This window comes from Scylla paramamosain, chromosome 8 (genome assembly GCF_035594125.1).
Source record: "Scylla paramamosain isolate STU-SP2022 chromosome 8, ASM3559412v1, whole genome shotgun sequence".
NCBI lineage: Eukaryota > Metazoa > Arthropoda > Malacostraca > Decapoda > Portunidae > Scylla > Scylla paramamosain.
This window is the reverse complement of record NC_087158.1, coordinates 27,514,540-27,539,539: the sequence shown is the minus strand read 5'-3', so window position 1 is coordinate 27,539,539 and position 25,000 is coordinate 27,514,540. Positions and strand designations below refer to the sequence as shown.

Sequence of the window (25,000 nt, the reverse complement as noted above, 5' to 3'; positions counted from 1 at the left end):
CCTCTTCCTCCTTTAGCGATTTTCATACCCTCTTCCTTTTCCTTCTTTCTTCCTGACCTCCATTTCTCGATCTATTTGTCTCTCCCTTTCTCTTTTTTTCCTTTCCTCTTTGTTTTTATAGCCTCCTCCTTCTTTTCCTTCTCTTCCTCCTTCAGTGATTCTCCTATCCTCTTCCTTTCCTCCATTCTTCCTGACCTCCAATTCTCCATCTATTCTTCTCTCCCTTTGTCTGTTTCTCCTTGCCTCAATATCCCTTTTTCTTCTCTCTGTCTTTTCTTTCCTTGATTTTCTCTCTTCACCCCGTCCCTTCTGGTCCTTTTTCTTCTTCTTCCTCCTCCTCCTCCTCTTTCTCTTGTTTTTCTTTCTCCTCCCGGTTTCCTTCTTGGTTCCTTTTTTTTTCCTTTTCCTTCTTGTGTTGTCTCTTAATTTTGGCGTCCACTCCCATCTGGTCTTCTTGTTTGCTTTTTGTGTGTACTTTGCCTTCTCTTCATTTCCTTTTTCTTGCGCCTTGCATAGTCGTAAATGTAGTAGTAGATTTCGCGCGGCCCCCCCCCCCTCTCTCTCTCTCTCTCTCTCTCTCTCTCTTCCCGTTCTTTTCTTTGACGTTATTCTTTCTTTCCTCTTCTATCCGTATTCTTCATCCTCTTTGCACATTGTCCTTTCTCCTTGACTTCATCTCTTTTCCTCTGCCCATTTTTTATCCTTTTTTGCGTCTGTTCCCTTCATTGCCTGTCTCGCTTTTCTTAACATCAGGATGCTCAAGGACAGCACTACTGCCATCTCTCTCTCTTTTTTCCTTCTTGGCCTGCGATTCTTCTCCTTCCCTCCTCATCGCTTCCTTTCCTCTCCTATTCTCTCCACTTCTCTTTCTTACGCAGACAACATCTTCCGCTCACAACAGAAAGCCAAGAAAGGAAAGAAATGCAGAAAGAAAGGGAATGAAGCTAATGTTTGCTATTTTCCCTGGCCTCGAGGAGTGTCGAGGCGGCGGAGGCGGTGAGGGCCCTCGGAAACGCCGCCTCTGTGCAGACGAGTGCCTCAAACCCTCGCGAGGACTCCCGCCCTCCACCGCTGGAAGACTCTCGTGCCCGTGAAAAAGCTGTTAGGCTTAAGCGGCTCTTTGACTTGTGGAAAAAGAGAGTTTTGGGACGTGCTAAATGTCTGTCGTGATGTCTGTCGCCTTGTCCACACAGAGGTACTGCTACACCACACACCACATGCCACACACGCCCTGTCCTCACGCAGGCTGCTCCCCACGCCTGCCTCGTTGTGTTGTCATTTATTTCCCGCCAGAGCGAGGTGGTGGATGGCCAGGAATGGGTTCGTTGTGGAGCTGCCGTGCGGTGGTTCATTTTGTTACTTTCCTTCTCGTGATGCCTGCCGCGGCTCAGCGCCGGGGGAGGGGAGGGCTGCACTGAGCCACAGAGGGCTGGAGGCTGCGCCGACTTAGGACTGCTGGACTGAAAACTAAGGCTCGAGATGTCAAAGTGACGGCAACTCGGGCCGGTAAAGGCTTGAGGCTTGAGGCTTGAGCCGTGACTGTAAAGGGATGGATGATGTGGAGGGGAAGGGACCGTAGCAAGGAGGTGGTTGCCCCTGCGGCGTGAAGCAGCGCCACGCGTGGCTGGCTCGTGGCCGCGGCGTGAAGGCTGCCGGGAAGGCACACGGGGCGAGGCAGGTCTATCTGCTTGAATGCGAGGCAGAGGGAGGCAGAATGACTGGACACAGTCATTGCCTGCTGCTTGATGAAGCATTTCCTCCACAGTGGCGCAGCAAGACACATATTGTTATTGCCCTCCCGCGGCGCCCTCCTGGGGGAGCCGTGGAGGTATTACGGCTCCTACGGGACCTGCTGAGTGTGCCTGAGCATCCCGCCACTGCTGGGCCGCGGCTGCTGCTTCCTCCTCACGTCGTGCGTGGTGGAAACATGCTGGCCGCGCCGGGCTGCGTGCGGGAGGCGCGTGTGTGTGGCTGGCAGGTGAGGCGCCCCGGGCCCTTCCCTCTTCCTCTCCATCCCGCCCTCGGCCCGCCTGCCCCCGCCTTGTCTCACAGTTTTTTTTTTTATCCCCTGCTGCCTCTCCACAGCCCACTCACTCCTCGCTACTCTCCCTTCCCATCAACTCGCCTCATTCGTCCTCATGTGTTATTCCTTCCCACAAATGCTAGACTCATCTCTCCCTCCCGCTCTTATCATGCCTTCCTTTTCACGTGGCACTATTATCACCACCACCACCACCGCTACCACCACCACCACCACCAACACCACAACACACACAGGAAGATGCTCAGCTAAGCTCCCCTCCCCTACCCACCTTCCCTCCCACCTCGTCGCCTCGCAGCCTCCCAGCCCAGTAAGAGGATGAGGCAGGATTCAGCTGTGATTGTTTGTCGTCGATCTGTTAAGACGACGTTAATTCATATAGGGAGCGCTATGGATTTGCTCTTAGGGTGTGGACTGGGGTGAGCTGTGCTTAGTGTGTATATAGTGTTGGGGTGACTTTGTTGAGGTGATTTGTGGGTTGGGAGTGACCTGTTATCAAGGTGTGGGTTGGGGATGACAGCCAGTCAGCTTGCCAGTCAATGAGCCGTTCATTCATTCATTCATTTATTCATTCATTCAGCTGGTTAGTTAGTTTGTCCGTCCGTCAGTCAGTCAGTCAGTCAGTCAGTTACTCGTATATCCATCCATCCAGCTAATCAGTCAGTCAGTCAGCCAGCCAGCCAGTCAGTCAGTCAGTCAGCCAGCCAGTCAACTATCCATTCAGCCAGTCAGTCAGCCAGTCAGACACCGAAACAGCCAGACAGTCAGCCAGGCATTCAGCTAACCAACCAGTCAGCCACTCAGACAGTCAGTAATCAAGCAGTCACTCAGTCGGTCAACTGGTCAACCAGTCAGTCAGCGAGTCAGCCAGCCAGTCAGCCAGTCAGCCAACCGATCAGTCAGCGAGTCAGCCAGTCAGCCAACCGATCAGTCAGCCAGTCAGCCAGTCAGCCAGTCATCCTCTCAACCAGTCTGACACGAGGGTGGTGCAAGCACTTGAGTTGTCTTGCTCATTATCAGTCATTGAGGTGATTTATGCCTTCCTCAGACCCTCCTCCCTCCCTCCTCTCTCTCTCTCTCTCTCTCTCTCTCTCTCTCTCTCTCTCTCTCTCTCTCTCTCTCTCTCTCTCTCTCTCTCTCTCTCTCTCTCTCTCTCTCTCTCTCTCTCTCTCTCTCTCTCTCTCTACATTTCATTTTCCGTCATTTCCTTCACGTTTTTCAGTTTACTAACTCTTCTTGTAGGCGGCTTCTCAATTTTCCTCTGGCTATCCAATTCCTCCTCCTCCTCCTCCTCCTCCTCCTCCTCCTCCTTCTCCTTCTCCCCCCGTTTTCTTGATATCTGCTTTTTCTTTCGTGTTTTCTATATTGCGTCCCTCTCATTTCTTTGCCTTCTTTCCACTTAACTTCCTCTCCTCCTCCTCCTCCTCCTTTTCTTTTCTTCTTCTTCCTCCTTCTCCTTCTCCTCCTCTTCAGTGGTTGCTGACGTTGCAGTCCTCTTTGGCCTCGTCCACTTCTGCTTCCCTTCCACACCACAACGCCACTCCTCCTTTCTTCCTTTCCTCTCTTCCTTCTCTTCTCTCCCTTCGCTTCTCTCTCTCTCTCTCTCTCTCTCTCTCTCTCTCTCTCTCTCTCTCTCTCTCTCTCTCTCTCTCTCTCTCTCTCTCTCTCTCTCTCTCTCTCTCTCTCTCTCTCTCTCTCTCTCTCTCTCTCTCTCTCTCTCTCTCTCTCTCTTCCACTCCACAACACCACTCCTCTCCCTTTCACTCTTCCTGCACCTCTCCCTCTTCCTTTCTCTTCCACACCACTTCTCCCTTCCTTTTTCCTCTCTTTCTCTTTCCCTTCTCCCTTCACCTCTCGCTCTCTTTCCTTTAACCCTTTTCTCTCCTTTCGCATACTCAAGCTTCCCTTTACAAAGCCTTTTTTCTTTCTCTCTCTTTTTTATTTTTATTTTTGTTCGTGGCTCCAAGATTTTTTTTCAGACATTCCTCATAAATATGCAGACCTCCTCCTCCTCCTCTTCCCTTCCTTCCTTTTCCTTTCCCTTCCACTTCCCTCCACCTTTTGCCTCTGTTCTCCCCTTAGGCGGCCCGCTGGTGGGGAGGGGACAAGGGGAGGGGTGTTCAGGGAGGGGATAGGTAGTGGTGGTGGTGGTGGTGTCTGATCATGCAAGCAGTAGGGACGTTCATTTCCAGCAGTGCCAGCAGTGCCAGCAGTGCCACTCTAAGCCATGCCACGTCAATGCCATGCCACGTCTGCCTGGCTTTTTTGTTGTCTTTGTTCTGCGCTCTCATGTCACGTGAAGTCACTGAATGCTGTCACTGTAATTTAACCGTATTCTAATGTTTTCTCTGTACTGTAATACCACACCATACCACGCCATACCACGCCATACCACGCCACCTAAATGCCATCCCAAGCCAACATATCACAGGTTTGTACTCTCCATGCCATACCACGCCACCAAAATACTATTCCACATCAATATATCACTGTTTTGCACTCTAATTCCACGCCAGCACACGCCACACCACGCCATACCACGCCAGGCCATCACTACATTGCACTTTCACGCCACGCCACTCGTCACCGCCACGCCAGCCATTATTGCATCGCTTTGTACCGCCACGCCGTCACTCCGCCCGCGTCACGGCAGCGTGTAGCGCACGTCACGCCGCGTCACGCCGCCAAACGTCACGTCAGCTCCCTGTCACACTGCAATTTGCCACCGCGATTTGCCACGCTGCACCACATCCCACTTTGCCACATGCTACACCGCCATTAACACCACCACCACCACTATCACCACCACCACTATCACCACCACAGCTACCACCACCACAACTACCACCACCACCACCATTAACACCACCACTACCACTATCACCACCACCACTATCACTACCACCACCACCACCAGTACTACTACCACTACACCACCACTAACACCACCACTACCACTATCACCATCACCACCACGATCACCACCACAACTACCACCACCACCATCACCACCAATACTACTACCACTACACCACCACCACACCAGATCACCACCACCACCACCACCACCACCACACCTTCATAACACGACAGAAAACTTGACATATATCACCCTTATACCCTCAGGCCCTGTCCCTAAACCTCCCCTCCTCCTCCTCCTCCTCCTCCTCCTCCTCCTCCTCCTCCTCTTATTCCTCCTCCTCCTCTTCCTCTCCTATTCTCACTATCCTCATTTTTCCTCCTTGTCGTCGTGTCCCTTTCTCTCCCCTCTTACCCCGTCTCCCACTCCCTCTCTCTCTCTCTCTCTCTCCCCCGTGCCAGGTTAATACCAGCGAGGAATGAACACCTACATTTTACCTGAGGGCAAATTTTAACCTTTAAGAAACTCCGGGAGAAGGATGACCTCCATTAGGGAAGGGCGAGGCTATTGCTCCTGCTGGGGGGTGGGGGGAGGAAAAAGGGGGAGGTGGAGGAAAAGGAAGAGAGAGAGATGGTTAGGTGTGTAGAGAGAAGAAAAGAGGGAGATATATATATATAGGGAGGTGTGTAAGGGAGAAGGAAATGAGAGAGAGAGAGAGAGAGAGAGAGAGAGAGAGAGAGAGAGAGAGAGAGAGAGAGAGAGAGAGAGAGAGAGAGAGAGAGAGAGAGAGAGAGAGAGAGAGAGAGAGAGAGATTGCAAAACTTTTTATGTCTCTACCGATATCTCAAGTTTCTTCCTTCCTTTCTTCTTTATTTCCCTTCTCTTCCCTTCCATCCCTTCCTTCCCTTCTATTCCCTTTCCTTCCTTCCTTCCTTCCTTCAGCTAAAACCCACATTACAAACCAGCTAATTTCCTGACATTTTTTCCTGTATGTTCGTATGTCTTCCTCTTTTTCCTTGTTAGTCCGTTTCCTCCTCTTCCTCTTTGCTCTTGCCACATTCATCCATCCATCCACTCATCCATTCATCCAGCCACTTCCATTTGCTGTGTTCCCCTCCTCCTGTTCTGCCCCTCGCATCATTCTGTCTCCCTTCATCACCCTCTCTCTCTCTCTCTCTCTCTCTCTCTCTCTTCTCTCCTCTCCTCTCCTCTCCTCTCCTCCCAGTAGGTACTCTCCTTACCTCAAGTTAAGCTTTTACTCCCTCCCGCTGCCCATCCCAACTCACATTTGCTGTTTGAAACTTTCTGTCTATGGTTCTTGTTGCTGTCTGAATTCTCGCCCCTCCGCAGACGTGTAATAAAACCGTGGCAGCTTTTTTGGGGTTCATGTTCGTGGGTGAAGTGTTATTACGTATTTTGAGACTTGTGTTGCGAAAATGTGGTGAAACAGCGGTGATTTTTTTTTTTTTTTTTTTTTGTGTGTATTGGTGGTTGATGCATTCTGGTATTTTTTGGGACTTGTGTTGCTGGTGTGTTGTAGAATTTTGGTTACTTTCTCTTTGGTGTTTGTGTTAGTGGGTGAGGTATTCCTACGAGCTTTGAGATTCTTGTGTTGTAGGGAGTATTATAAGACTGTGGTGGGGATGTTTAAGGTTTGCGCTGGTGATTGAAATATTCTTGTATGTTTTGAGTCTTATGTTTCAGGCACGGCATAAGATTGTGGTGATTTTCTTGGATTTTTTGGTGACTGAAGTATCCTCACGTGTTTTGAGGTCCTCTTATGTTGCTGGGATGTCATAAAACTGTAGTGATTCTTTTGAGGGTTACGTTGTTGATGACCGAAACATTCATACGTGCACTGAGACGCGTAAGTTGCAAATTTAAAACCGCGGTGATTGTTTTCAGATTTATGTTGGTGATTGTGCTGCAAATATAAAACTGTGGCGATTTTTTCAGATTTCCTTTAGTGATTCAAAGCACTATTACGTGTTCTAAGACTATTACGTTGCAGGGGTATTACAAAACCGTGGTGATTGTTTTCAGACTTACGCATGACCGACCGAAGCATTGTTATGTATTCTGAGGATCCAATGTTGCAGGAATATTACAAAACCTCGATAACTGTTTGCAGACTTGCGCTAGTGACCGAATCATTGTTACGTGTTCTAAGACTCTTTATGCTGGTGTTTCAAGCCGCCTCGCAGGGGTGGTAAGCTCCATGGGTGTCCACATCTTCTTTCATGCCGCGTTGAGACCTTTGTTATTGCTCCAAGCGCCCTTTGATGCTGCCTCAGGCTCTAATTGATGTTTAAAGTCTCCTTTTATGTTGTTAAAAGCCTCCATCCTGTCGTGTGAAGCTCCTTGCGCCACCCCGAAGCCTCACTCGTGATGTGCCGGTCGCTAACCTGCTTTTATCTTTACTGGTAATGTTTAAAGTTTCTCCTTTGTCTAAATTTGCCGGTGTAACGCTCCGAGGTTGTTCATATACTGAGGCTCGATCTTTCTTTGTGTCTGTGATGGTCTTATGAATGTTGCGGCTGACGGAAAGATGGCTAGGTAATGTTTAAGGTTTCTCCTTTGTCGTAATTCGCTGTTGTAACACTCCGAGGTTGTTGACGTAAGGGAACTTGATTTTTCTGTGCGTTTTTGTGTTGGCTCGATAAATATTGCGAGTGGTGGAATGGTGGATAAGTAATGTTTAGTTTTCTCTCTTGTCTTCGTTCTAACATCAACATTCCTTTCATTTAAACCTCTAAGTTTCCCCCTTCGTCTAAGTTCACGGTCACCACTAAGATATTAATTCCTATCGAGATAACTTTTCTTCCCGTCATACCGAGCATCAAGCCTGACCACTCATTACTCCAGCACCAGACTCCCATTTCTCTTATTTAAACCTCCAAGATCCCCCCTTTGTCTAAATCCACTGCTGCAACCCTATAAGACCATTATTGCCATCTTAAGCCCTACCTGAATCTCCTTAAGACTCCACGTGTCCCCTTCTCAATCCTCTCCCAGATGCTTCGTAAAACACCACTCTCGCCCTCCTCCGCTGGAACTCAGTCTACCTTTCACCTTTCTTTCTTTCTCCGGCTCGTATATCGAAACGCCTTGCTCCCTCACCGCGACTATTTTTAAAGGCCACAGAGATGATTAGCCAGGTTCCCAAGAGTGTTTATCCCCGTTATTAATGTAGAAATGTTGTTAATCTCTCAGTAGAACCATAAAAAACACCCTTAAAAACACATGTACTTTCAACTAAAGCTTTTTCTGAATGTAGTGTTGGTGCGGCAGGGAAGTGTTTTAGAATATAGATCTCAACCTCTCTCTCTCTCTTAGGGTCCCCACGCGGCGTCCTTGCCTGAGGTTACCTGCCCCACCAATGTACCTGGGGTCGCTGCTAATACTTTACATTCCCCACTGCTATCGCTTGCCGCCTCCTATTGATTCACTGCACCATTAAACTCCGCCTAATGCGCTTACCAAGGCCTTTTTTTTTCTTTTTATTTGCGGGAGAGAGAGAGAGAGAGAGAGAGAGAGAGAGAGAGAGAGAGAGAGAGAGAGAGAGAGAGAGAGAGAGAGACGGCTGAATATTCCACAGCAGCCACCTTCTTCTCTTCCCTTCCCTTCCCTTCCAAGTAAGTGTGTGTGTGTGTGTGTGTGTGTGTGTGTGTGTGTGTGTGTGTGTGTGTGTGTGTGTGTGTGTGTGTGTGTGTGTGTGTGTGTGTGTGTGTGTGTGTGTGTGTGTGTGTGTGTGTGTGTGTGTGTGTGTGTGTGTGTGTGTGTGTGTGTGTGTGTGTGATTATAGAAGCTCTTATAAAAGCTAGAGAAATCAAATGAGAGAGAGAGAGAGAGAGAGAGAGAGAGAGAGAGAGAGAGAGAGAGAGAGAGAGAGAGAGAGAGAGAGAGAGAGAGAGAGAGAGACAGAGAGAGAGAGAGAAGAAAAACACGACCAAGTAAATAAAAGGAATATCGAGAAATGAAAGTAAAGAGGAAACAAAAGGAAATGCTAATGAAATAAACAACATGAAATGAGTAAATAAACAGATTAAAAGAAAGAAGGGAAGAATAAATACATAAATAACGAAGGAGGGAGACAGAGAGAGAGAGAGAGAGAGAGAGAGAGAGAGAGAGAGAGAGAGAGAGAGAGAGAGAGAGAGAGAGAGAGAGAGAGAGAGAGAGAGAGAGAGAGAGAGAGAACAGGTTAATGGGAATGTAGATGAGGGAAGATGAACAAACAAAAAAACACGAGGAAGAGTAATTGGTAGAGAATGAATAATTAAGAGAGAGAGAGAGAGAGAGAGAGAGAGAGAGAGAGAGAGAGAGAGAGAGAGAGAGAGAGAGAGAGAGAGAGAGAGAATTCTAATCTTCTTCCGCATTAAATTTCACACTATAATACGTCTAAGAGAGAGAGAGAGAGAGAGAGAGAGAGAGAGAGAGAGAGAGAGAGAGAGAGAGAGAGAGAGAGAGAGAGAGAGAGAGAGAGAGAGCCACCATCTAAGCATGGCCGATGGCTCCCTCTCTCAATGGCCGACACTTTTTTTTTTTTTCTTTTCATGACAAGATTAATTTTATATGCCCACTTATTCTCTCCTCTCTCTTTCTATGTCCTTCCTTCTTCCCTTGATGTTTCTCTTCACGACCTTTATTTCTCTTTTACATTCTCCTTCCATCTTCACCGCCATCTCTCTCTTTCTCTTCACCCTCGTCATTACCATTTTTCTTATTATTGTTATCATCATCTATTAATTTTGCTTCTTCTTTCTTCTCTAATTATCTTTTTTTTTTTTTTCTCTCTCTTTTTATTATTCTTAGTACGATCAGATGTTTTTCTCTTTCATTATTTATTAGATTTTTTTTACAAGTGCTTTTTATCTCTCTCTCTCTCTCTCTCTCTCTCTCTCTCTCTCTCTCTCTCTCTCTCTCTCTCTCTCTCTCTCTCTCTCTCTCTCTCTCTCTCTCTCTCTCTCTCTCCTCCTTTCTGACTGATTTATTTCCCTTTTCTGTAACTCCATTTCACTTTTTTCCTCCCATTTATTATCCTCCTTTTCTTGTTTTCACATTTATCACCTTACCCCCTTTTTTTTTTCTTATTTCTCTCCTATTCATTGTTCTCCTTTCTTCTCACATATATCTTCATACCTTTCCTTTTTTTTTTCTATCATTCTTCCCCCTTCTCTACATTCTTGTCTCTCTTTTATACCTTTCCATTCTTTTTATTCTCCTTCCCCCTATTTCATTACGTTTCCCCTTCACTCCCACCTCTCCTATCTCTCATTGCATCCTTTCGTCTGTAACTTTCACCTTCCCTTCCCTTCCCTTCCCTTGCCTTGCCTTCCCTTCCCTTCCTCTCCTACATTTGTTAGCCTCTGTGTGTCCCCTTTTTCTTTGTCTTCCTCTCCCTCCCCTCTCTCTCTCTTTCTCTCTCCTCCCCCTTCTCTCTCTCACTCTCTCTCTCTCTCTCTCTCTCTCTCTCTCTCTCTCTCTCTCTCTCTCTCTCTCTCTCTCTCTCTCTCTCTCTCTCTCTCTCCCTTCTCTCTGTCATGGCGTTGCTGGGTCCTCCTCGTCACTGCTACTCTCTCTCTCTCTCTCTCTCTCTCTCTCTCTCTCTCTCTCTCTCTCTCTCTCTCTCTCTCTCTCTGACCAGCCTCTTTGAAAGTTATTGGTGTAAAATTTTGTTATATTACGTGCTAAAAATCTATCTACCTGTACTCTCTCTCTCTCTCTCTCTCTCTCTCTCTCTCTCTCTCTCTCTCTCTCTCTCTCTCTCTCTCTCTCTCTCTCTCTCTCTTTCTGTTCGTTCGTGCGTGTGTGAGTGCGTGAGTGAGAAAATGGAGGAAGAGAAACAGTAAATTGAATCAGACTCGTCCACTCACTCTTGGAGGCTGTGTGTGTGTGTGTGTGTGTGTGTGTGTGTGTGTGTGTGTGTGTGTGTGTGTGTGTGTGTGTGTGTGTGTGTGAGGCAAACACGATCCAATATTCCTGTGTACGCGTGTTTAGTGTGTATAATGATTGCCCTTTACACGAGAGAGAGAGAGAGAGAGAGAGAGAGAGAGAGAGAGAGAGAGAGAGAGAGAGAGAGAGAGAGAGAGAGAGAGAGAGAGAGAGAGAGAGAGAGAGAGAGAGAGAGACAGTGGGGAGAGAACGAAGTGTCAGCTGTTTGTCTATTCCAATTATCCTCGTATCAAAATGGAATAAAGTGTGAGAGAGAGAGAGAGAGAGAGAGAGAGAGAGAGAGAGAGAGAGGGGGGGTGAGTGGGTATATGATATGTAGAGTGAGAGGGAAGGAGGGGAAGAAGGGGAACGAGGAGGGAGGAAATTGATTGGGATGCATGGAGAGAGAGAGAGAGAGAGAGAGAGAGAGAGAGAGAGAGAGAGAGAGAGAGAGAGAGAGAGAGAGAGGTTATACACACAATATCTCAACTTGTGGTCAGCAAGACTAAATTTGACGTGCTCTCTCTCTCTCTCTCTCTCTCTCTCTCTCTCTCTCTCTCTCTCTCTCTCTCTCTCTCTCTCTCTCTCTCCACTTGATCATTTCCTTCTTTATTAAATTTTACTCTTATCATTAACTTTTTTTATGATGTCCTCCTCCTCCTCCTTCTCCTCCTCCTCCTCCTCCTCCTCCTCCTCCTCCTCCTCCTCCTCCTCCTCCTCCTCCTCCTCCTCCTCCTCCTCCATTCCTAATTTCTGTTCTATTCTTCTTAAATATCTTTCCTCAATTTTTGCCTCTGGTTTCCTTCCTTTCCTTTTCCTCCTCTTTCCTCTCCTTCAGTACTTCCCCTCCATCCACCCTTCTCTTATTCCGATAACAATGTCTCCCCTTCTTTTTTCCCTTCCTATCTATTTCTCCTACAGTACAGTACCTTCCCTTCCTTCTCCCCTTCCTTATCTCTGCCAACCTGAACAACTCTCTCTCTCTCTCTCTCTCTCTCTCTCTCTCTCTCTCTCTCTCTCTCTCTCTCTCTCTCTCTCTCTCTCTCTCTCCCGTGCTTTCCCTCGTCATAATATCCATTTGCACGATTTCACCTCCATTTTTCCATCCACAGTCCCTCCTTCTCCCTTTCCCTACCATAGTACACCCTTTCCTCTTCCCCTCTTCCCCCTTCTCATCTTTTTCCCCTCTCGTACCTTCCCTCATGTCATAATATCAATTTTCAAGATTTCACTTCCCTTTTTCCATCTACAATCCCTTCATTTACTTTCTCTTTCATAGTACTCCTTTTCCTCGCCCTCTTCCCTTCCCAAGCTGTCCTTTCCTTGCCTCCCAAACTCCTCCTCTGGCGACCCACAATCAGGTTTATGAGGAAAAGCTGATCTAAGTTCCGAACTGCACTGATGCTACCCAGACCGCGAGTAGCAGCAGCGAGGAGGCGTCAAGATCAAGGTCTCTCTCTTGTGTCCATCTGTGCTTCTGCGTCTGGGAATATTGCTTGTTTTGGGACGTTTTGGGACTTTCCTCTTCACTCCCAGAGGTGCTGTCCTGGATGGCTGGTTGTTTGTCTGTCTGTTCGTGTGGTTTGTTTATTTATTTGTTGTGTGGTGTGGGTCTCTCTCTCTCTCTCTGGCGTGGGGTTGTGCGAGGGTTGTGTGGTGGCGTCTGGTTGAATTTGTTGGTAGCAGGCTTGGCTTTTGTGTTTTGTGTTTTTGTTGTGTTGTTTTTAGTTGGTTGTTTGTGGTGTAGGGTGTCTCTTTCTGGTGTGGTGTGGTGTATGGTGTGCTAGTTTAGGTTAGCTTGGGTTAGATTAAAGAAGGTAGCCTAAGTTGATCTACCCTAACCTAACTTAACCTAACCAAGTGTATCCTAACACACTCACAAAAAAAAAAAATAGTTGAAGTAATTGATCTTCCTCCCATTTTTATCCACTATTCGACTGATACAAAAAGATTATAACGTTCCTTTTCTCTTCTTTTTGTACCATATGTTCAGAATTCGCTATTTTCATTACTTTTTATCATTCATTTACTTCTACACAATTACTACCAGTGACTCCCATCCCCATACACCATCCGATTGATAAAAAAGTCATGACATTCTTCCCTTCTCATTGTGCCATGTGTTCAATGTTCGTTATTTTTGCTACCCTCTTTATTGTTTATTTTCTCTACTGGTGCTGGAAGAGAGCTGGCCGGCGGAGCAGTGGGGGAGTGTTGCGTTGGTCCGGGCAGGGAGGGAGAGGATGGAATTAGAGCGATTGGCGGTGAAGATAACTCGATCTGGTGAGAGTCAGGTGTGAGGCTGCGGGGAGACCAGAAATGGGATGGATGCCCGATGTGGGGAGAGAGAGAGAGAGAGAGAGAGAGAGAGAGAGAGAGAGAGAGAGAGAGAGAGAGAGAGAGAGAGAGAGAGAGAGAGAGAGAGAGAGAGAGAGAGAGAGAGAAGTTAGATGCAATGGGGATATGTGGAGTATAAGTACCGTCTCTCTCTCTCTCTCTCTCTCTCTCTCTCTCTCTCTCTCTCTCTCTCTCTTTCAAGTGTATTAATAGAGATGGCTTTTATCCCTCTTGTTTTCAGTTTCACTCTATGTATTTTCTTTCCCTCGCATCACTAAAGGATTAAACTGATAAAAAAAGTAAAAAGCCGAAAAAAATATATGAAAAAAGAAATGCGTTGGATTTGAAATGTAGATGTAGAGTAAAAGTTTGCTAGATTAGGAAATATATTCATGAGTATTTGATATGTATCCACTGCTGGCCTGGTGGTGGTGGTGGTGGCGTAGGTGGTGGTAGTGGTGGTGGTGGTGGTGGTGGGAGAGAATGTGTGTATATTTGTTTTTAGTAATAGTGATTATCTTTTATTTCTTTTCTATCTATTTATCTATGTATCTATCTATCTATCTATCTGTCTGTCTATCTATCTATCTATCTATCTATCTATCTATCTATCTATCTATCTATCTATTTTTCTTTTTTCCTTCCTTCCTTCTTTCCTTCTCACCTCCATCTTCTTTATCCCTTCCTTCCTCCTTCCTTCATTTGTACCTGTCATTCTATCACCTCTACTCTTTCTCCTTTGTCACCACCACCACCATCACCACCACCACCACCACCACCACCACCACCACGACCTCGACTCATTTCGTCTTTTCTTGATATCACTTGCAAGAATTTTTTCCCACCACCATCACCACCACCACCACCACCACCACCACCACCACTTGCAGGGTCAAATGACACCTAAAGAGTGATGCCAAAATCCCCGGCGGGAGCAAAGAGGCAAGGAGATTAATTAGATATACAGCGATAACGGGGCTGGGGACGAAAGATGGCGGCCATTTGCATAACACGCCGGGCTATCTTTCTGGCTCTCTCTCTCTCTCTCTCTCTCTCTCTCTCTCTCTCTCTCTCTCTCTCTCTCTCTCTCTCTCTCTCTCTCTCTCTCTCTCTCTCTCTCTGTGTGTATTGTGTGTGTGTGTGTGTGTGTGTGTGTGTGTGTGTGTGTGTGTGTGTGTGTGTGTGAGAGAGAGAGAGAGAGAGAGAGAGAGAGAGAGAGAGAGAGAGAGAGAGAGAGAGAGAGAGAGAGAGAGAGAGAGAGAGAGAGAGAGAGAATGCCTCATGGATTCCGTACGATTTTCGACACTGTGACTTCTTGAGAGAGAGAGAGAGAGAGAGAGAGAGAGAGAGAGAGAGAGAGAGAGAGAGAGAGAGAGAGAGAGAGAGAGAGAGAGAGAGAGAGAGAGAGAGAGAGAGAGAGAGAGAGAGGCGGGAGAAACTCGTAATATTAATGGACTGCAGCAGTAAGGAGAGGCGAAAGATTGCTAAGTGCTGGAATGAGGCTGCGGTGTCGGCGGGGCGAGGGTCGAGGTGGGGCGGGGCGAGGCGAGGAGAGGCGGGGTGGCGCTGAGTGAAACATGGGGAGACTGGAAGGAGCATCAAGCCAGCGCAGCGCAAAGAGGATGAAGGATTGTGGATTGCAGGGAGAGAGGGAGAAAGACGCGCAGGAGTAACAGTGTGTGAGGAGAGGAGAGTTATAGGTAAGGTAGGTAGGCCTAATGGTGTTGATGTGTGATGTGCTGTAGGCCTTGGCTGTAGCAGTTCCCAGGCTGTGTAATGGTTTATAGGCTCCTTTATGCTCCATCTGACGTAATGGCTGCGATGGGGTTACTTAATGAAGGGGAGAAAAGAAGGAGCAGGGAAACAGATGTAGGGTTTTATCTGGTGCTGTTAAAGACTGACCGACTTATGGTGTGTGTGTGTGTGTGTGTGTGTGTGTGTGTGTGTGTGTGTGTGTGTGTGTGTGTGTGTGTGTGTGTGTGTGTGTGTGTGTGTGTGTGTGTGTGTGTGTGTGTATCTTTCTCTCTTCCTCTGTCTGTCTACCTTCTTTCGTTTTTGCAAAGATGAATGACTGGCTGTGAATGTGTGTATGTCTCTTTCTTCCTCTTTCTCTTTCTATCCTTCTCCTTCCGTTGAGTATAGTTGACTGACTGACTGACTGTGTGTATGCCTCTCCTTCCTTCTTCCTCTCTCCGTTTCTCTCCCTTCTTTCGATCGACTTTGTGTGTATGTGCCTGCCAGTGTTTATTCCTCTCTCCATTTCTCTCCTTTCCTTCGTCGAATCTAGCCGAGTGACTGTGTGTGTGTGTTTGTCTGTGTCTTTTTCCCTCTCTCTCCCCCTCCCAACCTTCGCCCGGCATTCCAAGAAGAGCGTCAGGTTTCGGTGTACTGTTCGAGTCTGTCAGAGGTCCCGGCGAGTTCCCGCGGCATCAAACGCTGAGCCGAGGAGACACGGGGACGAACTTGAGCCAGTGAAGTGACCCGCGGAGAGGAAAAATGGAAGGATCTTTGCTCTCTCTCTCTCTCTCTCTCTCTCTCTCTCTCTCTCTCTCTCTCTCTCTCTCTCTCTCTCTCTCTCTAATACGTAGTCATTTATTACGATTAACACGTGAATTTGGGACGCAATGCAGATTGATGATGGAGGTGGATAGGTAGAGGGTTCGGAAACTTTTCTTTTTCTTTACTCTCTCTCTCTCTCTCTCTCTCTCTCTCTCTCTCTCTCTCTCTCTCTCTCGCTCCACTTTCATTACCACGCGAGAAGTTGATAATGGTGCCGCTGCGTCTCACACTTCCTCGAGGCTCTTGTTGCTTCTCCTGGCTTCTCCTCGCGCGTAAGATGGAGTGGTGCTTGGTGTATTGAGGGTTCAGAGTGAGTACTCCTATGATGGTGTTGCTGTCTCATCCCACACCACCTCTATTCTTCCACACATTCATATCCACGGTTACTGCAAGTCGCCTGGCTGCTACCGTATGTTCTTTGGTAAACTTGGATCTGCATGTCAAGAAGCAGCTCACATACTTTATAGGAAGGTTAGGTAAATTTATGGGATAGGATTGTAGGTGGAAACAGGTAAGCTTGTTCTATACATGGAGTGACACGTGTAGGCCTGATGGCTTCGTGCAGCTTCCATTATGCTATGTTTTTAAGTTCTTATGTTCACATGTTAACAATACAGTGCGTGTGTATGTGTGTGTGTGTGTGTGTGTGTGAAGATGCTGGCTCGTCATTGCCTGGTGCAGCGTGGCGCGTCACAGCACCAGGATGTGAAGAAATAATAGAGCAATGGATAATTTTTTCCTTCCTATGAAAGAATGTCCCTCCAAGTGTGAGAGGGTCAGTGGAGCGTGGCGCCTTCCTGCACGTCATGATGCCACACGGCCGCCGCTTCTCCCAACTCGGTCAGGGGGAGCATGTCATACGCTGATGGCCGCACACACACACACACACACACACACACACACACACACACACACACACACACACACACATACCGATCGTTATTGCAAACTTGATTTTGGTCAGCAGTGAAACAAGGCTTGCAACACTGGCGGCGCCGCTGTGTCCAGCCTGCGGTGAGGCGAGGAAGCGGAGCCGCCTCACAGCATCACGAGTAACGCTTATATGTTTATCCCGTTGACTGCCTCGTGTGATACTGAATAAACTGATTGCTGTATTTCCTGAATTGAATTGCGGCAGTTTTCCGGTTTTTTGTGCGGGGTGTTATAAAAGTATTAATTGGGGATTTAGTTGGAGATCAGTGGCGGTGGGGCGGGTGGAGCTGGTGGAGGAGGTGGAACGGCGGTGCGCTGAGCCTCACACAGACGTGGACTTGATATTATAGTCATGGGCGTAAAAGGCTTCATGTAGGCAGAGGAGAGGGGAGGGGAGGGCAAAGGGGAACGCAGGCCTAGCGGGGGCCATTGAGTGCAGCGTGGAGGTAAGTGACGCAGCGGGGAGGAGGGGAGGACGTGCGTCAGGCCCTGAGTACCCCTGCCCTCTCCCCCACCCAGCCTGTTATATAACGCGGTGGTGAGTGACGGGCATCACACGCCGCCCTTCTTACTCACTTCGCTTTCTTTATGAAGGCCAGGACAGCGTGTTGTTTTATGCTTGTTTCCCTTTTCCTCGCCTTATCTCACTAAGGGCGCCTTGTCTCGGTGGTCGGGGCGTCCCTTCACCAGGCGTGCTGCTGCAATGAGCCCCGCGTCGGTTCAGCTGCACGGCCTTAAAGTATGAACGTCCCATGTGACAAGAGACTGGCAGAGGTGGATGCGCCGCGCTCGTCCCTTGTAACTTATTCCCTGAGGTGACGCGCCGCCTGTCTGGAGTGTCTCGTGTTGGTGTGACTGATTGATTGTTTGACTGGCTGACTGGCTGATTGATTGACTGATTGAATTAAGGCTCCGCAGCAACTAGTCATTGTGAGATATTGTAAAGTAAAGTCAATTTCATCGTCATTTTCTCCCAAACTGAAGCAAACCTGCGCTGACAGACTCTTGCTCATTCCCTGATGGGTCTTGTCAGGTGTGAGGACAATAATTATTTCTTCACCTGTATAATTACGACAATGATGACGTATAGGTTATGTATTTCGTAAGGCCTTAGATATCCACTGACCTAACCTTACCCTAACCTAACCTAACCCAACCTAACTTAGTAATGTGTTCAGAATAGACCTTTCAAGATACCCTAACGTAACGAAACGAAACGAAACCTAACTTAACTCAACCCAACTCAACCTAACCCAATTTAACCCAACCCAATCCAACCCAACCTAACCCAACCCAACCTAACCTAACCTAACCTAACCTAAGTGAACCCAGCCCAGCCCTACCCAACCCAACCCAACCTAACCTAACCTAACTTTATCTAACACTGTTCAGGATATAGTAAGGGATGGTAAGACGTAACATTTGCTCTTTAGTGACACCCTGCTATCCTTCCTGCTCCTCCTGCTCCTCCTGCTCCTCCTCACCTTTCCTTGTCGAGCTGCCCCGCCCCTCCTCGCCCCCAGCTGCCCGCTCTTTACGTCTCAGCGCCACCCAGAAGTTTTAATGAAGCGACGAAGGCGTGAAAGAAGACGAAAAGAAAACAAACACGCAAAACAATGAAACCCTGCTAACATCATGAGCGTGATTTTGAAGTACGAGGTTATGAAAGGCTGGGAGACTCCTGCTACTACCACCACCACCACCACCACCACCACCACCACCACCACCACCATTACCGCTACCACTACCACCAGCACCATCATTACCACTATTATCACCATCGCTACCGCCACCACCACCATTATTACCAGTTTCACTATTCTCAAGGCCACTAAAAATCATCATCTATCTTTAACATAACCACCACCAGCACCATCATCATTACCACCACCATCACCACCATCACCAAATTCATCCTTACCATTATCTCATCTTCACTATCATCCTTCAAAATCACTCATTGCAGTTAGCGCTATCACCACTACTACCACCACCACCACCATTCATCACTATTACCACAACCACTATCACCTACCTATCACCATCACCATTATCACCACCACTACTACTGCAAGGAACGAGCAGAAACCACCAGTAACGAGACCAATTGGGCAGTTAGGAGGCAAAAGACTAGAAGTAATAGCTTGGGAGACAATGAGTGAGTGTGTGAGTGTGTATGTATGTGTGTGTGTGTGTGTGTGTGAGTGAGTTAGTCATGAAAGTGAGAGGAAAAGGAAGAATGAATCTCGTAAGGATGAGTGAATGAGCCAGCAAATGAAAAAAGAGTGAATGATGGAAAGAAAACGAAAAAAAAAAACAAGAAATGAGAAGGATGAAGGAATGGACAGAAAGAGAGGAAGAGAAAGAGGAATGCGATGATAACGAAAGAATGAATGAAAAAAGAAAAAAAAAGAAGAGAAGAATGTAGGAAGGGACATGCAGAGAAGGAGAGGAGGAGGAAGATGGAACGATAACAAAAGAACGAGCGAATGACGAAGGGAAGGAATAAGAAAAAGATAGAGGGAGAGGATAAGAGGGAGATGGGATGACAAGACGGATGGGAAGGGATGGGAAAGAAAGGGAAGGAAATAGAGGGAAAGTGATAAAAGAGGAAAATGCGACGATGAGAGGAAGAGGAAGATGGGATGACGGGACGGAAGAGATGGGAAGAGGAGGGAAGGGAAGGGAAGGAATGGGAAGGGAAGGAAAGAGAAGGACAGGCAGCGTTTGGACCACAAAGCTCCGTGGATTTGTTGACATGTCGGGGTCACGGAAAGACCAGGTGGGCTTTCCAATGATCTTTTTTTTTTTCCCCTTTTTTTCCTTTTTTTAAACCTCCATCAACTGGCCTTTTTCCTCCCTCCCTTCCTCCCTCTATCCCTCTCTTTCTCTTTCTCGTATTTTTTTTTGCTTCTTTTTTTCCTCCAGCTCTTGTTCTCCTCATCTCTTTCTACCTTCCTGCGGTTTTTCCCTTGTTTCCTCCATTTCTCTTTCTGTCTTCGTGCTTGTCTTCATCTTTTCTTCCGTTTCTCTCCCATTTTTCCTTTTCCTCAGTCTTGCCTCCCATGCCTCTTTCTTCTCCTATATTTTTTCCCCTTCTTTCGGCGCTTCTTGTCTCGTCTATTTCTTTCGCTCTATTTTCTTGTCATTCTTCGTCTTTTCCTCTGTCTCAGTCTTCTCTTTCCCTTTTTCTCCCCATCCTATCTTTCCTCTTTCTCGTTTTACCTTTTCCCTTCGTCCGGATCTTTCTCTCTCTCTTTTACATATCTTTCTTCCTATCTTTTTTCTCATGTCTTCTTCTCTCTGTCTGCGTGTGTCTCTCTCCTTTTCAGCAAACCTTTCTTCTTATTTCCCTCCTTCTTGTCTCTCTTCATCATCCTGCTGTTCCTTACTGCTTCCCTCCTTTCCTTCCTTTCTTCCTTCCTCTATCCATCCTTTCACCCTAAATCTCCCCTCACTTTACCTCATTCCTGACGTTTTAATTCCCTTGCGTTCGTTCCCTGTTTCCCTTTGTGCATTTTTTTTTTTTCGCCTCGTTCCTGATCTCTGTGTCCCCATCCATCTGTTCGTTTCGTCCTCTGTGTCTCTGTCTATCTGTCTAAGCCTCTGTCTCTGTTTTCCTAATTGTTTCTACCTCTTTGTCTCGGTGGGGCGTTAATACTGAGAGAGAGGGAGAGGAAGAGCATGAAGAGTAGTCAGAGATGCAGATGAAGGGAAGAGATGTGTGGATTGGAGGAAAGGGAAAAGGTGGAATGGGGGAGATGGAAAGTAAAGGAGGGATTAAGGGAGAAGAAAAAAGGAAGAAGAGGAGTTTGGAGAGAGAGAGAGACGAGGGAGATAAGGGAAAGGTGGAGAGGTGGATTGACTGATAGGAGTGGAGGTGATGGTGGAGGTAGTGGAGGTAACCTATTACTCCGTTACTCATATTCTTTCACTCCTCCACTTTTCTTTCTCTTTTTCATTGCTGCCTCCTTTTCTAATGTTTCTCTCGTCTTTCTTTACATCTTCCCTTTTCTCTCTTCTTCGTCTTTCCCTCTCATTCTTTCCTTCATCTTCCTCATTTCCTTTCCCTATCAATACTTTTCTTCTTATTATCATTGTCCTGCTTTTTCGTTCCTTTCCAATCCTATAACTCCCCATTTCTTCCCCCTTCAGTCTCCTTTTCTTTCCCCATCCTCTTACTCCCCATCTCTTCTTCTCCCAATCTTTCCCCATCCACTTTCCTCCTCCTCCTCTTCCCAGCTTTCTCATTTCCACCTCACATTTCCACCTCCATTCCATTCGCTCCCTCTCTCCTCTCCACTCAACTCACTTCCCCTCTTCTCCTTCCTCTCCACCCTTCCCTCATTCCATTTTCTTCTTTCCCCCCTCTTCCTCTCTCCCTCTCTCCCCTCCCCTCACCTCCAGTCGTCTTTAAGGGCTATAGGACGCTAGCAATCAGTACGACACTCACCCTTACTGTCGAGAGTTGAGCGTTAGTTTAGCCTGTTTGTGATTCTTTTCGTCCCAAGAGAGAGGGAGAGGAAGGGGAGGTGAAGGGGACAGGGAGGGAATGGAGAGGAATTGTGTAAGGGAAGCACGGACGAGGTATATTAGGGAGGAGGAGGAGGAGGAGAAGGAGGAGGAGGAGCAGGAGCAGGAGGAGGGATAAGGTTAGTAGTAGAAGCAGGAGGGAGAAGGAAATGTCAGTAGGAGAAGGAAATAAAAGAAAGGGGATAAAGAGGGGAGAAGGACCGAGGTGATGAGGGGTTAAGGAAAAGAATGGGGTAAGAAATAGAATGGGTGAGGAGGTGGGAAGGTCACCGTAAAGGGGCAGGGAAGGGGATGGAAGGGAAGGGAAGGGAAGGGGGGACGGGTGGGGATAGTTTAAGAGGGAGAAACGGGCGATTGAAATGGAAATTGAGAAACGGATTGATAATGGAGATGAGAACACCGCAGCTTCCACCACCACCACCACCACCACCACCACCACCACCACCACCACCACTACCACCACCACCACCACCACCAGCAGCTCAGTTCTTATGATTCCCAAGGGAGTGACTGTTTCCGAGAGAGTGGGTGTGAAGTGTCTCTCTCTCTCTCTCTCTCTCTCTCTCTCTCTCTCTCTCTCTCTCTCTCTCTCTCTCTCTCTCTCTCTCTCTCTCTCTCTCTCTCTCTCTCACTATCATTTCCCTGACCTTGGCCTCTTCCTTCCTCACTTAATTCTTCCTTCCTCGTCTCGTTTTCCTCTCATCACCATCCTGATTCTTCTATTTTTCTTCCTCTCCTCGTGTTCCTCTCCTCGTATCCTTTGTTTATTTCCTTACTCCTCCTCTTCTTTTTCCTCCTCTTCTTCTTCTTCTTCTTCTTCTTCTTCTTCTTCTTCTTCTTTCTCCTCTTTGTTGTTGTTGTTGTTATTGTTGTTTTTCTTTCATGTTTTAGATTTTGTTTTGATTCTTTTTCGATAAGGTAGTATGTCATTTTTATTTTTTATTTTATTTTTCTTTCTTTCTTTTTTTCTTTCTTTCTTTCTTTCTTTGTAGTTTGCTTTTAATATCTTTAGTGCTTCCTTTACTTCTGCTCTCTCTCTCTCTCTCTCTCTCTCTCTCTCTCTCTCTCTCTCTCTCTCTCTCTCTCTCTCTCTCTCTCTCTCTCTCTCTCTCTCTCTCTCTCTCTCTCTCTCTCTCTCTCTCATATATCTTAGTTTACCATTTCCCTTCCTACGTTCTCTTTTTCTTAATAAATTTCCTAATATTGCTTATCTTGTCACTCACCCTCTTCACCCTCTCTCTCTCTCTCTCTCTCTCTCTCTCTCTCTCTCTCTCTCTCTCTCTCTCTCTCTCTCTCTCTCTCTCTCTCTCTCTCTCTCTCTCTCTCTCTCTCCCCTTCACCTTCATCTTCTTAATTAGTTGCTACTCATCCACAGTTCTCTCCCTCCACTTTTCTCTCTATTTTTTCCTCCATCTCTTACCTTCACCTGATTCATCTTTGTTTTCATCCACTTTTGCTCACTTTTTTCATTAATTTCTTCCTCCCCTTCCGTTGTTTATGTTTTCATTTGTTTTATTTGTTTTTTTCTTCATCTTTTCACTTGCTTGTCCAATTGTTCCCTCTCTCTCTCTCTCTCTCTCTCTCTCTCTCTCTCTCTCTCTCTCTCTCTCTCTCTCTCTCTCTCTCTCTCTCTCTCTCTCTCTCTTCTACACTTATTTTTTCCATTTCTTTCTCTTTCCTTCATTTCCTTTTCTTTTTTAGCATTTTTAGTTTCACTTTACTTATCTTTTTTTATCATTGTTTTCACCTTGCAGCTTTTACTACTTTTTTCCCTGCTAGTATCTTTTCTTTTTCATTTTCTCTCATTCCGGCTCTGAATGTTCTCTGTTTTCTTAATTTCTACAGCCACTATCTCTCCTCATGCTCTTCTCTTATTCTTTCTTTAGTTTTTTCTCTTTTCTGTTTTTTTTTCTACTCTCTCCTCTCATTTCTACTCTCAGTGTCTTTAAATTTCTTCCTGTTAACAATCCATTAGCTTGTCTTCGTATTCATGCTCTTATTCCCCTTTCTTCTCATCATGCTCTTTCCTACTCACTATCCTTTTTCTCTTATTGACCACCAAAATAACCCAGTATGCATGAACAAGGCTGCTACTGCTGGTTGTACTTCCTTTGTATTCCTTTGTGTCCTTCCTCCTCCTCCTGCCCATCCTCTCCTCCTCTCTCTCTCTCCCTTTTTGATGGGCAGCGGGCGGTAGCTTGAGCAAACTTTGTCTGTGAATCGTATTGGACTTGCGTGGAGAGTTTGTTGTGGTATGTGTGATTCTTTTGGGGTGGGCGAACGGGAGGGAGAGAGGGAGAGAGGAGAGGAGGAGGAGGGGAAGCGGGGAAAGGAGGTGGAGGGGGAGAAGGAAGGGTAAGCAGTTTTTTTTTGGGGGGGGTGGTTGGGGTGTAGGAGAGTGGAATGTTGTTGTTGTTGTTGTTGTTGTTTTGTTTGTTTTATTGTTTGCTTCTTCGTCTTGTTTCTCTTTTTTTCTCGTTTGTTATTTTTCATTTCGTCTCTTCTTGTTTTGTTCTTTTTTCCAGTTGTTTTTCTCCTAATCCTCCTCTTCTTCTTCTTCTTCCTCTTATTTTTTTCTTCTTTTTCTTCTTCTTCTTCTTCTTCTTCTTCTTCTTCTTCTTCTTCTTCTTCTTCTTCTTCTTCTTCTTCTTCTTCTTCTTCTTCTTCTTCTTCTTTTTCTCCCCCTCCTCTGCTTTTATCTCTCTTCTTCCTCCTCCTCCTCCTCCTCCTCCTCCTCCTCCTCCTCCTCCTCCTCCTCCTCCTCCTCCTCCTTCTCCTCCTCCTCCATCTCATTCAGTAGTGCCATTAAAGCGATCATTACGGCCACTCACTTCCCGCCACTCAACTTCACTGATCTCCACCACTCATTATCACCACCACCACCACCACCACCACCACCACCACCACCACCACCATAACTACCACCGTCACTGTTTTCATTGATCTTTACTATCCACCAGCAACGCACGAGTCATGATCACTCACTGTCCTTCATCATTATCAGTCATCACCATCCACCACGGCAGGCATCACTGTTTTTCATTGTTACTCTTTGTTGGTACCGGTCATCACCATCCAGCAGTTATATATAGTTAGTCACCATCACCACCAGTCAGTCACCACCACTAGTCAGTCACCACTCATCATCACCACTCACCACCAGACACCAGACATTTTACTCATCGCTACACTCGCCCCTAGTCATCGCCACTGCTCTCACCACCACTATCACCACTATAATTTTCCATCAGTTAGTCATCATCACCACTAGTCATCACCACTCAAGACTATTCACCGCCACTCACCACCACCACCACAGACCACACTTGTCACTACACTCACCCCTAGTCACCACCACTCTCACCACTCACCACCACTCACCACCAGCAGGGCGCGGGGCGAGGTGATTACTTGGGGTTCACCTCGAGGGTCCAGTTAATTATTTTTATTTGCTAACCAACGATCTCACCCCAACACTTTCCCGATAATCACCCCATCTCCTCTCTCTCTCTCTCTCTCTCTCTCTCTCTCTCTCTCTCTCTCTCTCTCTCTCTCTCTCTCTCTCTCTCTCTCTCTCTCTCACTCTACGACGCACAGGGCATAATTATCAGATAGTTTTGCCAAATGACGTTTTAAAGTTTGATTTTTTGCTCACTTTGAGAGTAATGAGCTCGCGTTTACACACACACACACACACACACACACACACACACACACACACACACATTATTAATTTTTTTCCCCCGACTAAGTGAAGATTCCTTCCTTGTAATAAAGCAGAAAATTAATCTTCCATTTTTTTTAGC

At 46.8% G+C, this 25,000-nt stretch overlaps 1 protein-coding gene across 1 annotated transcript in view; it reads right to left on the bottom strand.

The window, feature by feature from the left end:
• Positions 1 to 25,000, bottom strand: part of LOC135102564 (rho GTPase-activating protein 17-like) — a 52,639-nt gene that overhangs the window by 6,770 nt on the left and 20,869 nt on the right. The window contains exon 4 of the mRNA XM_064007844.1: positions 2,313 to 2,396. Coding sequence (XP_063863914.1) covers positions 2,313 to 2,396 — 84 coding nt within the window. The remainder of the gene's footprint in view (positions 1 to 2,312; positions 2,397 to 25,000) is intronic.